The 13,735-nt window shown below is 47.7% G+C and overlaps 1 protein-coding gene across 1 annotated transcript in view; it reads left to right on the forward strand.

The window, feature by feature from the left end:
• Positions 1-11,157, forward strand: part of Lgi2 (leucine rich repeat LGI family member 2) — a 31,532-nt gene extending 20,375 nt beyond the window's left edge. The window contains exon 8 of the mRNA XM_052199381.1: positions 5,843-11,157. Within this exon, the coding sequence (XP_052055341.1) occupies positions 5,843-6,660 (818 nt within the window). The 3' untranslated portion in view covers positions 6,661-11,157. The remainder of the gene's footprint in view (positions 1-5,842) is intronic.
• Positions 11,158-13,735: the final 2,578 nt, after the last annotated feature.

Consider the following 13,735-nt stretch of genomic DNA (forward strand, 5'->3'; position numbering starts at 1 on the left):
GGAAGCTCCTAGGAGTTTCTCAGGCATGCAGCAAATGCGAGCACACAGGTAGGCAGAAACAGTAGCATTTCACCTCTGGGGAACAGGCTCCTAATGAGTCTAATCATGAGCCCTGAGGCCTAGAGATGCCATGAGCTAGTTGCTGCTGCATAGCCACCTGGCCTTCTGGTGTGGTGTGCACTGTCCTTGAAGTAGAGTGTAGAGACGCTCAGTCCCAGTGCAGATCTGCGTGAAGGACCTTGAACCTGGACCGTGGCAGGGGAAAGAGGGTGTATGAAGACCTTGATATCCTGGAGGGGTTGCTTCATGGTTTCAGGGGACATGTGGGCTGGCTCCTGCATTGTGACAGTGCAATCAGCACAGTTTTGCAAGTGACCTACTCTGTTCATTCAGGGACAGAGCCTATCCCTTCGTGTGTCCCGGTCCCAGCCTGATGGGACAGAAAGGCATAGCATTGCTTTTCTCCTGCCCTTGCCACGCACTGCAGCTGGCAATATAGGGGAGACTGGGGTCCCCCTTTAGGGTTCTTAGTCTCATTAAGAAAAGATTTTAAGAATGAGCTCAAATGTAAGCACAAGGGGGGATTTTATTAGTATGTAAAGGAAAAGTACAGGGCACACAAGCTCTGAGTCTCAGCAGCTGCCTGAAGGGATAAATAAATCAAGGAAAGGAGAAAAAGCCATGCCACTTAAGCCGGTAGTCAGGTGAGCCAGAGGCCCCGTGTGGCGTGGTGGCGAGGAAGGCTTTAGAGAAAGGGTAAGGAAGAATGCAAAGGCTCAAGAGGTAAGGAAAGCAGACTTAGAAAAGAGAGAAGAAATGGAAAAGTTAGACCCTTATCTGACCAATTCAGAAAATCAGACTTATAAACCTACTTGGCTGGGGTCTGGGTCTGGAAGCTTTCTGCACTAGAAGTGAGGATTCTGGGAAGGGAAAATCTCATTAAAGGACTAATTAGTCCACCTAACTCATTAGCATGGCTTAAGGTGAGCCTTCCTCTCTAGAGGTGGTGGTCCTTAGCCAAGGTGTTTAACCCAGTCCAGCTGGTAAAGTAGATTCCCCTCCCACCCAGCGATTCTATTCTCTTGGTTAAGAATTGTTTTTTAAACTCTAGCACTGGTGGACTATAAATCATTGGGTCTGTTCTTCATGCATTCATTTATTGGGTGTTTTGCTGAGCTAGCTGCATTCTAACTGGTGGACACATAGTATTTGGGCAAGTTCATTAATGTTCATAGGTTTATTTCTTCTGCTCAGTGGGAATTGTATGGCTTCTGTTTTGTCTATGAAATGGGATTGGTGTAGTATTGGCCTTTGGCAGTCTGGAAAGGATGTGATGGGTATCTGCGCAGTGGGCAGACCCCAAGGCCAATGGTAGCCTTATCCACCAGGGATGAAATGGAACCAGCTCTCCTCCATCAGAGACCCTGCCTTTCTGACCTCAACTAAGACTTCTGAGACTTTTATAGGCACAAAAATGGAAAAACTAGAATGAGCCGCTTTGTCCTGCAGTATAGGATGAGTTAAATAGGTTTTGATGCATTCGTGCAATATAATATTGCATAGTGCTTTTGGGTGTTTTTTTTCTGTTTTAATGTTAGTACACTTTGTTTTTATGAATGTTTTGCCTCCCTCTATGTATGTGCCCTACTTGCATTCCTGGTGGCTATAGAGCCCAGAAGATGGCACAGATCCCTGGAACTGGAATTACAGATGGCCGCAATGTGGGTGCTTGCAACCAACCCTGGGGTCCTGGGGAAAAAACAGCAAATGCTCTCAAACTCTAAGCCAACTCTCTAGCACCAATATATAGTAATTTTTTAAAAATCCAGTTGTAGAAGATAGTTAACAGCATACAGGTTCAGTGAAAAAAGTAGGTTCTAAGGGTGGGAGACAGTTCAGTTGGGAAAGCCTTGCTGGCAAGTGTGAGTTTGGTCCCCAGAACCGACAATGTCATCTCTGAGGAGGCAGAAGCAGTGGCTGCTTGGGGCCTGCAGTAAGAATCAATAACCAGGCACACACAGATACTCATGTGCATACATGTAAAAGTAGGTTTTTAAAAGCATGTATATAGTACAAGCCCCAATGTTTTAAAGAGGTATATTTGGTATAGTGATATATAAATATTGATAATAGATTAAATATTAAGGAATTATATCAAAATATTAATATTTACCAATTGATGTTGGTTTCAGCATAGATTTTAATTTTGGGTATATCTTTAGTGATGGAGTATGGGTGATCTAGATTTAAAACCCAGGCACAATAGTCACATAGTGGCTGTGTGACTATATATGAAATACTTAAACCTTCTGTGTCACATTGTCAAGACAAACGTGCTGGTAAGACTTGTGCTGACTCCAGCGGGGATTGGAAAGAAGCTAAGGTGCTTAGGACAGAGTCTGGTTACAAGCACTTACTTTCTAAGTTTTACCTGTGGTTATTTCAAATTTTGCTTTGGTGAACATCACTTTTGCCCTCACAAAACTACAACAACAAAAACAGTGCTAGAGTTTGTTTCAAACAAAGGCAAGAGATCAGGTTGCAGGAAGTTCAGAACAATAAAAGGGAAAAATAAATACCTTTTTGAAGGCCACTGATTAGCCCAAAAGCTAATCTTCAGGACAGAAACTGACTGGGTCATTATCCTTGTAATTTACAGACCAAATTCACTTTGGTCAAATTACCAGGAAAATTAGAAGAAAGACAAAACTTATGATGATCTCGAAGGAGGGACAGTCATCTTTGGCAGGTGGCCTTCTTCAGTGGAGGATGGGAGTCCAGTGTAGAGAGAATGCCGGTGGCAACCTGGAGCAGAGCCAGAGTGGGTCCCTTGGGATGCTGAGCTGGGTCTCAGACCACCGAAACTTCCACAGGCGTTTCTGCACTGTGGGAAAGCATTAAGAGGTGGGGGCTCGAGAGTGTTGGACAGTTACTTCACTTACCACGTGACACCATGTCACTCCAGGGTGCCGGCACCATGCATTAAGGGTCTGGCACGCCCTTTGACTTCTTCAGAGGCCCTGAGGACCCCACCATGGCGACATGCTGTGCAAAACACCATCCTGACCATGTTCTGCGTACTGTGCTGTTAGGCACACTGGTGTTGTGGGCGACCAGTCTTCATGTCTCTTTCACAGTGTAGCTACTAAGCAGTAGCTCCTCCCCTCCCCCTCCCTCTGTGTCCGCTCTGTGTGCCTCCACCTGCAGGTGACTGACGGCTTTGTACTTTCATTGCTGGCTTCATTCGCTTAGCAGAAAGCCCTCTAGGCCAATCCGTGTTATACCAAGAATCCTTCTTTTTGGAGGCTGAGTACTATTCTTGGTGTTCATGGACCCCAGTTCATCCCTTCGTCTGTCTGCGGAAAAGTGGATACAGCATCCACCTTTCAGCTGCTGTGTGTAATGATGCTTTCAATAAGGCTGCCTTGGTATATTTAGTGCTGCTATTGCAAGAAGGCGTATAAGCCACAGAAATTTCTTTCTCAAGTTCTGGAGTCTGAGACATCCAAGATCAAGATACCAGCAGATTTCATGTCTGGTGCAAGATTACCCTTCATGGCTGTGTGTGTGTGTGTATGTGTATACATGTATGTGGTATATGAGTGCTTATGTGTGTGAGTGTATGCACCTGTGTGGCATGTTGCAGATGTGGGGGTCAGGAGACAACTTTGAATGTCGGTCCTCACCTTTCCTGTTGTTTGAGGCAGATTTCTCTTCTGTTTGTCTACACCAGGCTAGCTAGCCGGAGAGCTTCCCCTGTCTCCATCTCCCATCTTGCTCTAGGAAGGAGCACAAGACTCTAGCACCTGGGGATTTGATCTCAGGTCCTTGTGCTAATGCCCAGAGCCATTTCCCTAGTCTCTTAGTCCAATTGCACCCACCACTGTCCTGCCCCAGTCTCTTCTTCATGGTGAAAGGGCAGAAGGGGGTCCCTAGGGTTTCTCTTGTCAGAGTCGTTCTAATCATGAGTGACCTAGTTACCTCTCTGAGCCCCTACTTCCTGGCACAATTCCCACAACGTTGTTATAGATGGAGAAAGCCCTGAACTCCCCCTAGCCCCAGCCATGGCAGAAATCTTGGTCTCCTGAGGAAGAACTCACAGAGGGGCACAGCTAGAAGGAGCGCTCTGTTTATTTTTTTAACAGGAGCATAAGTGAAAGTAAATATGCTCGCTAGAATGGGGGACAGACCCAGCCAAGCAGCAGGGCAGCCAGCCATCTCCACATCTGGACTTCTAATCCGTCACTTACCAATCTCCAGTTATCCACCCTTGGGGCAGCTTAGAGTAGTCCCTTTTCTAAAATAGTTGTAGATTTTTTTTTTTAATCATGTTTATCCACAATTCAGTCTGTTGTCGTTAAATGTCTTTGCTGCAAGAATGCATCAAAATGCCAAAAAGGCTGTAACTACCAATACAGTTGACAAGTTCACTAGGAGAAAGGGCAATGGTTCATGTTCCCTGTCTTAGCTTGGGTTTCTAGTGCTGTGGTGAAACACTGTGACGAAAGCAACTTGGAAGAGGAAAGGGTTTATTCAGCATATGTTTTATCATCATGGTTTATCATCAAAGGAAGACAGGAGAGGACTTCGAGCCAGGCAGGAATCTGGGGGCAGGAGCTGATGCAGAAGGCAGGAAGGAGTGCTGCTGACTGGCTTACTGGCTTGCTCCCCATGGCTTTCTTATAGGACCCAGGACCATCAGTCCAGGGATGGCCCCACCCACAATGAGCTGGGCCCTCCCCCATCAATCATTAATTAAGGAAAGACCCTACAGTCTTGCCTACAACATGATCTTATAGAGGGGTTTTCTTAATTGAAGTTCTCTCCTCTCTGGTGGCTCTAGCTTGTGTCAAGTTGACATAAAAACTGGCCAGTACATTCCCCAAAGAGGAATCTGCGCGATCTGGCCAAGACAGGCTTGGTTGGTTTTCCTAGGGGCCCGCCTCTCCTCTCCCACGGTCTGTTTGGCTGTCTCAGACTCCAGCTGCAAGCTCTCTCTGTATCTTCCCCAATGTTCCCAGTGACTGTCCTGATTGGCTTTTGTCAACTTGACACGACTCTAAACATATCTGGGAAGAGGAAACGTGGTCCATAAGACCGTCCTGAAGGCATGCATGTCTGGACATCTGTACAGCATTTTCTTGATTGATGACTGAGATAGGGGCATCCAACTCACTGTGGGTGGTACCACCCCTGGGAAGGTGGGCCCGGATGGTATAAAAAAAGCAGGTTGAGCAAGCCATAAGGATCAAGGCAGTGAGCTGTCTTCCTCCATAGTTTCTGCTCCAATTCCTCCCTTCAGGTTCCTGCCCTGACTTCCCTCAGTGATGGGCTGTAAGCTGGACCCATAAGATCAAATAAAGCTTTTGCTCCCACGAGTTGCTTTTGGTCAAGTCATGGTGTCTTTATCACAGCAGTAGAAACCAAACCTAAGATGCCAACCTCACTGTTTCAACCCGAACATTTGTTTTAAACCTAACCAAAGTCAGGTTTCTAGAGCCCTGGCTTTCCTATGGTCTGCTTGGGCGTTTCAGACCCCAACTGCAAGCCGCCGCCTTCATCTTTCCCAATGGTCCCTTTGGAAGGGACCAAGCATGAACATCTGGTCTCTCAATTTAGTATCCAGGTATCTCTTCCATGCCTTGCTTTAAGCTCTTTTGGATTTGTATCAAGAACTAGAATTGTCCTTTGGCACATCTAGATTTAAGTTCACAAGCAAGCGCACGCTGTCTTGCACAGTTCCACAGTGCCTTTGGACCAAGAGCACCTGACCCACGGTCCAGAGGGAGCGTCATCATTCACTGCAGCCACACTAATGTCTTTTTTTTTCTTTTGGCCACAGGCCAGTCCATCGTGGGCTGCAAGGCCATCCTCATCGACGACCAGGTCTTTGTGGTGGTGGCCCAACTCTTCGGAGGCTCTCACATTTACAAATACGACGAGAGCTGGACAAAGTTTGTCAAATTCCAAGACATAGAGGTGTCTCGAATTTCCAAGCCCAATGACATCGAACTGTTTGAGATCGACGACGAGACATTCTTCATCATCGCCGACAGCTCGAAGGCGGGGCTGTCCACAGTTTACAAGTGGAACAGCAAAGGCTTTTATTCCTACCAGTCGCTCCACGAGTGGTTCAGGGACACGGATGCAGAGTTTGTTGACATCGACGGGAAGTCGCACCTCATCCTGTCTAGCCGCTCCCAGGTCCCCATCATCTTGCAGTGGAATAAAAGTTCCAAGAAGTTTGTCCCCCACGGTGACATCCCCAACATGGAGGACGTGCTGGCTGTGAAGAGCTTCCGAATGCAGAACGCCCTCTACCTTTCCCTCACCCGGTTCATCGGGGACTCGCGGGTCATGCGGTGGAACAGTAAGCAGTTTGTGGAGGTCCAGGCTCTTCCGTCCCGGGGGGCCATGACCCTGCAGCCCTTCTCCTTCAAAGATAACCACTACCTGGCCCTAGGGAGTGACTACACATTCTCACAGATATACCAGTGGGATAAAGAGAAGCAGCAGTTTAAAAAGTTTAAAGAAATCTATGTGCAGGCTCCCCGGTCCTTCACAGCCGTCTCTACTGACAGGAGAGATTTCTTTTTTGCGTCCAGTTTCAAAGGGAAGACAAAGATTTTTGAACATATCATTGTTGATTTAAGTTTGTGAAGGTGTGATTGGAAGAATTTCAAAGATGTGTAGTGTTCAAAGATGTGTAGTGTTAGCTCTCACAAGAGAGACAGGACCAAGAAGAAATAATAATACATAATAAAAAAAATCATAAAATAAGCCAGGCTCAGAGCTCTGAAATTAAAATTCATAATGCACTGGGAAAATAGTTAGATATTTTCAAACTTTTAAGATTCACATTTTAACCAGGGATTGCATTTTTCTTTTGGCTGATTGCATGACAGGCCTGTGCTGCTGTTGACAAGTGACATCTTAAAGCCTGTAATTTCTGAGAAAGGAGTGCAGCATCTTTACCATCTAGAAGGCAATGTGCTTCTACTTTATTTTCAATAAGAAAGGATAAAACGGACAAGATGAGCTAGCCCCTTTAGTGAAATTAAGAAAGACAAGAAGCCCCCACCTGGCCAACCCCACCAACCTTTTCCATCCTATCTTAGCAGTCTTTCGGCTAAGAACTGGCAAAGCCACAGTAAGTTGAAAAGCTTTGCTGATCATTTGTTTGAAAATCTTAGAATGCTCCACAGTGCTATTTTGAGCCATCTTAGTTTCCTGAAAGTCACACCAGGTCAGTCTTCCAGAATCTTCCTTGGAGCAGAACCTTGATTTTTGCCCTCATCTGAGTCGGCTCCCTCACGAGCTTACAGCTTCATGTTTGATATCATTTTCTCTGCCACAGAGGAAATATTCTGGTGACACATGTCTAGGCCAGCATGGGATGTGGCCAAGATAAAGGGGGCTTCCCTGTGTTTGGTTGCGCGCTCGAGTGTGTGTGTGTGTGTGTGTGTGTGTGTGTTAAAGGTGACCCTCCAGGTGGCTGGAGCAATCGTGCGTTTGATGTTCTCTGTTGCTCACTCAAATCTCTGAACCTATCCTTTCAGTTTGTGGGTAGCTGGCAGACAGGCCAAAGGCTGAATGGTGCTTTTCATCTGTCCCTTAGAGGGATGGAACAGGTGTTTCCATCTCCTGCACATCGGGTAGGGTTTTTGAAGTGAGATTTTACAGGGTCAGAGGGCACTTTACTCAGATCTCCGTGTACTTTGCGACCCAGAGGGGGTCCTTTGATTGTTACACGTCTTTGCCCTCTGGACAACTTAATATTTCAAGTAATTGATTGAATAGCAACCTGCCTACCTGCCCACCTGCCTCCCTTCCTCCTGGAACAGTCCTTTGTTAAGTCGTAGGTATCACAGTGGCTGGCTCGCGCGGCCCTGCTGAAGTTTCTGAGCATACAAAAGTCAAACCCGCAGCGAGGATGCTTTAGACAGGGGCGCACCTTCCTCTTCCAGCACACTAGCAATAGGGAGCATGGCCACGCTAGTGGTGGGGGATCCCATAGAGCTTCAGGCGGGACCAGCTAGAGCCAGATGGGCTTAATCTCCTAGGCCAGGTCTGTGTGTGGGACCAGGTGGCTTATTTCAAAATAGGCCTCCAGTAGGGACAGCAGGGAAGCTCTTGGGGTCTGATTTTATAGATAGTTGCAGAGTGGATATTCTGTCTAAGCAGCTGCTTTAGGGAAGTGTTATGCAGAGTAACCCTGTCCCGCTGCAGTATAATGTAGTTTTGATGGTCATCCTCACGCTGTAGATAGGTAGAGGGTATGCCACAAATGTGAATGTCTGTTGTCTCCTGGCTGTAAGCATCAGGGGATGATCAGTGTGCCACACTGCAGAGCTATACATTGATGATAATCGGCACCCCTGGCTGGTGCTGCCAGCATAGGGGATCAAGGACTGGAATAAACTCTGGCTCTATAGTGCGATTGCTTAGACCGCTGGTGCTAAATGCCAAGCAAATAGAAAGAATGGTCTTGTTTAATTTTCTAAGCATAAATTGTGCTTTTTTTTTTTTTTTTGCCTTCTTGGTTCATTTGGATTGACCATGAGTTCCCAGCTCTCTGTATTGGAGGCTGAAAGTGTGATGTTTCTGCTGTTCCTTCCCATGAAGAACTGGAGAGCCATGCTCCTCTGTCCCCAAGACAGGCTGGTAGCACTGACGTCAGGTAGAAATAACTCTTTGGCTTCCCACCACTTGTAGAGGAACCCACAGAGGTATCTCTCAGAGTGTCACCTCTACAGAGCCGTGTGTCCGCTGCTCTGTGCTCTCTCACAGAGCGAAGCCAGGGAAGCCAGGGACTCGCCGTTGTCATCACGTTCAGAAAGCCAAGATACGTGGGGTTTGACTTGGGGGTAGGGCAGGCTGTCAGACCCAGATGAAGCATTTGAGGAGCGGAAAAAGACCCCCAGTAGGTGGTGTGGCTGGGGTATGAGAGGACTGGCATTTGGCTCTGCTGCAATCAAGTTTTCTTTTTAAGACAAGGTTTTATAAGACTGGAGCCTGTAGCCTTCTGAGTTCTGTGCTATGGGAGGAGATATTTGTTCTGGCCAACTTAGCGAAGGAACATAGATGTTCTTGGCATAAGGTGGGAAGTTTTGCTTCATTAATCTTACTGCTCTCTCCCAAGAATCCCTGAAGTTTTAAGCAATTTCTGCAAAATGCTTTCTTCCAGTAAAATAACAAAACCCACCCACGCAGCCATAACCAGAGCCCAAAGCAGAGAAATGCATAGGACTGTCTAGCTGAGGGGGACTGGTCCCTCCTTCCCCCTCCTTCCTGCTTTCCCCCTCCCCCTTCCTCCTCTCCCTCTCTCCCTCTCTTCCTTCCTCCTCATTTCTTCTTTCTTTCCTTCCCAACACCCATCCACTGACAGCTGCTGTTTGTCCTTGGTCCATCCCTGCAGCTGGGTTCCTAAGATGACCCTTCCTGTCTTCAGCCATGTGGCTTTAAAGCCATAGCCTGGAAGCAAGGGTTAGTCCTCAGACTCTGTAGGATCGGTAGTAGATTTCTATAAAGACTAAAAATAAACCATAGGACTGACAAGCACTCAGTTCTTGGGCCGTGGATAAGATCAGTGCGCATCCCAGAAGATTCCTGTCATTCCCGCTGCCTGTGCATCTGTGTTCTGCTCCTGTGTCACATGTAGCTCTTTGGTTTACAGAGGGCAGATGTTACTCTAATTTCAGAGAGAAGGGAATAGACAGAGAAGCGAAGTGGATGGCCTGCCTGAGATTATCCAGTTTTAAGCAGCACCGCTAGACCGTTGCCGTGGACAGCAGGTGCTGCATTCTCTCCCTCTAATGCTCTGCTGTGCCCACCCAAAGACAGACTCTGTTACCATGACAGTGAAGATGCCAGCAGCTCTTGTAGATGAAGTCAAAGTACAAGCAGAATGAAGAGCTGCAGGGGTGATGGTGGGGAGTCCTGCCTGACACACACGCCGTTCAGTTGTCAACACCATCAAACAGTTAGCAAGCACCTCAGAGCTCTGGGACTTGCCTAACCGGGCTTGAGAAAGCCTTCCAGAAGTGGTGGATGGCTTCAGTTGTCTAGAAAGGATTTCTAGCAGGCATGGCTGTATCTCCTCACACATAGCCATGGAGGGAATGCTGAGGCTGGACACATCTGGTTCTTATCACGGTGTCTATCAGATATGCTGAGTTCTAGGAGAGAGAAATTAAAACCCCAACTCAGGAGCTGCCATGATGAATTGCTCTGGGCCAGTGCTGTGGTGTTCTTGTGGAATGAGGCTGCACGTTTTTGTGGGGGGAAAGAAACCAATGTGAGATTCAGCAAGTTGATTGCTGGGGGTGCTCATGGTGGAAAGTTCTCTGGCTAAGGGAGCTCCGTGCAAGCCAGATGAAGGTCTGCGGGAGGGGCTCTGGTTTGCGTGCCCCCTTAAAGAAAACCTCTAGTCAGCTTCCTGGTTCTTCTGCAGAAGAATCACTCCTTGGGTGGTTTAACTCCTCGTGCGATTGAATAACTCTGGAAGGAAGTTATTTCCTTAGGCAACGCCAAGGGGTTTCATTCCACGGCATGCTAGAGCGGAGTCAGCAATCTAGCAGCGGGTGCAAAGAACAAGGTAGTTTAGATCTGGGGCACGGTGGGAAAAGTGGGGAGAAATGCGCGGCAGACAGACGGGTTAGGGAGTGAACACGTTGGGGGCAGGAGGAAGAAGCTTGAAAGAGTGATCATGATTTCTGTTGCCTTAGCAGAGGGTAGGATGGCCAGGCCAATCAGCAGCATGCCAGTCTCTGAACAGCATTCACTGTAATGCTGGTTCAAATATCAGTGACATCACTGGGCCACTGGGCTCTCAGCTGGCACTCTGTTCTTTACCCTGTCTCATTGCTTGTGCCAGAAGCCACCTCGTTCTAGTGGGAAACTATGCATTCCCTATCCAACCCCCTGACTATCAGGAATGTATGAGAACTGTGACCAAATAGGCCAATATGCCATTTGGTACTGTTTTTATGTCTTTTAAATGCACAACTTAGGTGAAATAATCCTTTATACATGTATGGAAGTCAGTTTTACAGTAGGCGGACAATGCCCGGATGTGTTTTAAAGCTGTATCTACTTAGCTCTTTTTGGAAATTAGATTGGACACATGATATGCCTCTTAATTCTATATATTCTGTAATCCTGTGAATAAAAAAAGTAGTAAATGCCTAATGAAGCTTTGGTCTCTGGTCTGCTTTAAAAAAAATGAGTGTACCCACTGGAGTCACCGAGCCGAAGGGTGCTGCCAAGAGCCAAGGCCTTCGGGGAGGATGGAGATGCCTCTCTGGCTGCCTTGCTCTTTAAACAGAAGATGGACGCCATGGGGGCCATTTGGTTTTTCACTTGGAAACTAAGAATTCATTTAAAAGCCATTAATATTCACTGAAGAACTTTTCTACCTGATCTGTGGTCTCAGAAGCCTGATGGGTAGGCTGGGAGTTTCAGGGATCTCTCAGGAGTTTGCGATTGTCTGGGACAATTAGAAGGAGGGTATCTAAATCTTGTCGAGCTCCTGGAGGGTGGGACCTCAGTCCTCTGTGTGTCTAGGATCTAAGTGGCACATGGAAGTCTATAACACATGGCTGTCACGTGCACCTTAGCCTCAATCCCATCGGTTTAGTTGGACAAAGGAAGGGTCAACAGCCTAATTTACATAATGGAGACAATACCTACTGTGTGCAGAGCACTCTGATGTGCTGTGAGTTTCATAAAGAGCTAAGGTATAGTTCACTTGATCATAGACAGCTGTGTTGTTAGTTGAATAACAATGACAGATCATCAGGGGTCCTAAGTAAGACAGCTGATGACTGCCCAGGCCTGGCCCAGTACCTGCTTCCTATTGCCACAGTTGTACCCCATCCCCAGGGGCAGGAGCCCAGGCACGGCATAGCTGGTACCTCTGTTCAGGGTCCCCTAGGACTGTGTATGAAATCTCCCAGAAGACCAGGTTGGTCACGTTGTTGGTAGCATTCACTTTCTCGTGATTGTGATGTGGGAGTCCCCATCGGCTTGCTGGTGTTTGGTTGGGGGTCTCTCAGCATGAGAGCCCACCCCCAGGTCCTTGCACATCTTCAGCAATCCTTCAGCCCCATGGCTGTGGCCTTCTTCAGGTCCTCTGGAGCCAGAAAGAGAAAGCCCATCACTTTGGCCTGGTTTTATTGCTTTGATGTGAGTCATAGACTCTGTTCTCATCCCTTGAAGGTCTCTATGAGGACACAATTTATGGCGACTGAGAAGTCAACCTAAAGTGTCTCCTTTCTAGATTGGATGCTAGGCTTATCAGAACAGATCCCAACCGTCAACTGGCATTCGCCCAGACCCAGGGCAACAGGAGCTGTACAGATTGACCTTAGGGACAAGGTCACCGTGGGCCACAGGAAATACCTTTTCGACTGGCAGATGCAGGAGAAGGTCTTTCATAGTCTTATTTTGCAATTAAATCATTGTTTCATGATTGTGACGTGCAGAAAAATAAAGCTCTGCAAGCCTGCAGCACATTAAGGCAGAGGCGGGTCCTGACACCCTGGGGTGGTTGGTCTTGGGTATCTTCGAGGCTCAGCAATCCCTATAGAGGCAAGGACACTTCCTTCCCCATCCTTCAGAGCACTAATTAAAGCCAAACTGTCTGGGAAGAATTGGCGCCCCAAGAAATGTGCCACCTTCACTGATGGACTGGCTGTACAATTGGCCTGTACCCGCCTGCCAGACGGGACACTCCTTTACTACCAGGTCTAATTGGCACAGATGACTTTTTAAAAACAACAGCGAGTTGATAGCAGAGGCAAAACTAGAGGCATCTCACAAGCCCGACCTCCTGGCCTCTGCTCCGGCAGCCTCTCCTTAAGTGTGAACTTCTGGTCCTGCCTGGACTCAGACAGTGAACCGGGCAGGAAGGCTGTGGAGGGTGAAAGGCTTCCTCAGGTGGTAACTTAGCAACCACTGCCATCTCTGACAGCTCCAGAACCTTCTGTACAGACCTCTGGGTGTCTGGTTCAAGGGGCTTCCAACAGGAGGGAAAGGACAGCTGGGTTTCCCTCAGGACAGGAGGAGAAAGTTTAGCTCACCGAATCAAGACTGGCATTGCCCCCACCCCTGAAGATGGCCCAGAGCCCAGAGCGCTGCCTTAGTTCCAGGTTGGGTGAGAGATAGTCACTCCAGACAACCCAATTTACTCAGGGAAGGCATCATAGTCAAAGGCCAACAATGAACCAAGGGAGAGGCTACAAATCAAACAGGGGAGGGGCTTCTGGTAAAGTGCCGCTCTGGATGCTTGTCCTGGCCAAGACTCCCACGTTCATGTTCCTTCAGTCTTTCATGAATGGCGGTCACACTGCAGTTCCATAAAGTTCGTTGTTGAATTTCACATTTGCCTCCTTTCCAAGTCCTTTATATTATATGACACCGTGGATCTGACATCCCACGAAAGTCCCAATTCTCTTGTTCATCCGACTCTTTCTAGCTAATTCTGAGTTCTTACCGTGTGACTAGTGCTGTGTGTGCCCAGAATTCAAACGTCTTAAGAAAGAGACAGAAGGCTGAGCTTGTAAGACCCCAAAAACCCGAGGGTGCCCCAGCACCCCACACCCCGGAAGGCCACACCCAAATCACTCTCGAGAAACGGTCTCGAAGCAATAGCATGAGGATTTCTTTATTCCAGAATTCTGGGTTCCATAGCCGTGCACCACGCAGGGTCCGAGGACTATGGACCCCAAGTGCC

The sequence above is a fragment of the Apodemus sylvaticus genome, chromosome 11, assembly GCF_947179515.1.
Source record: "Apodemus sylvaticus chromosome 11, mApoSyl1.1, whole genome shotgun sequence".
Taxonomy (NCBI): domain Eukaryota; kingdom Metazoa; phylum Chordata; class Mammalia; order Rodentia; family Muridae; genus Apodemus; species Apodemus sylvaticus.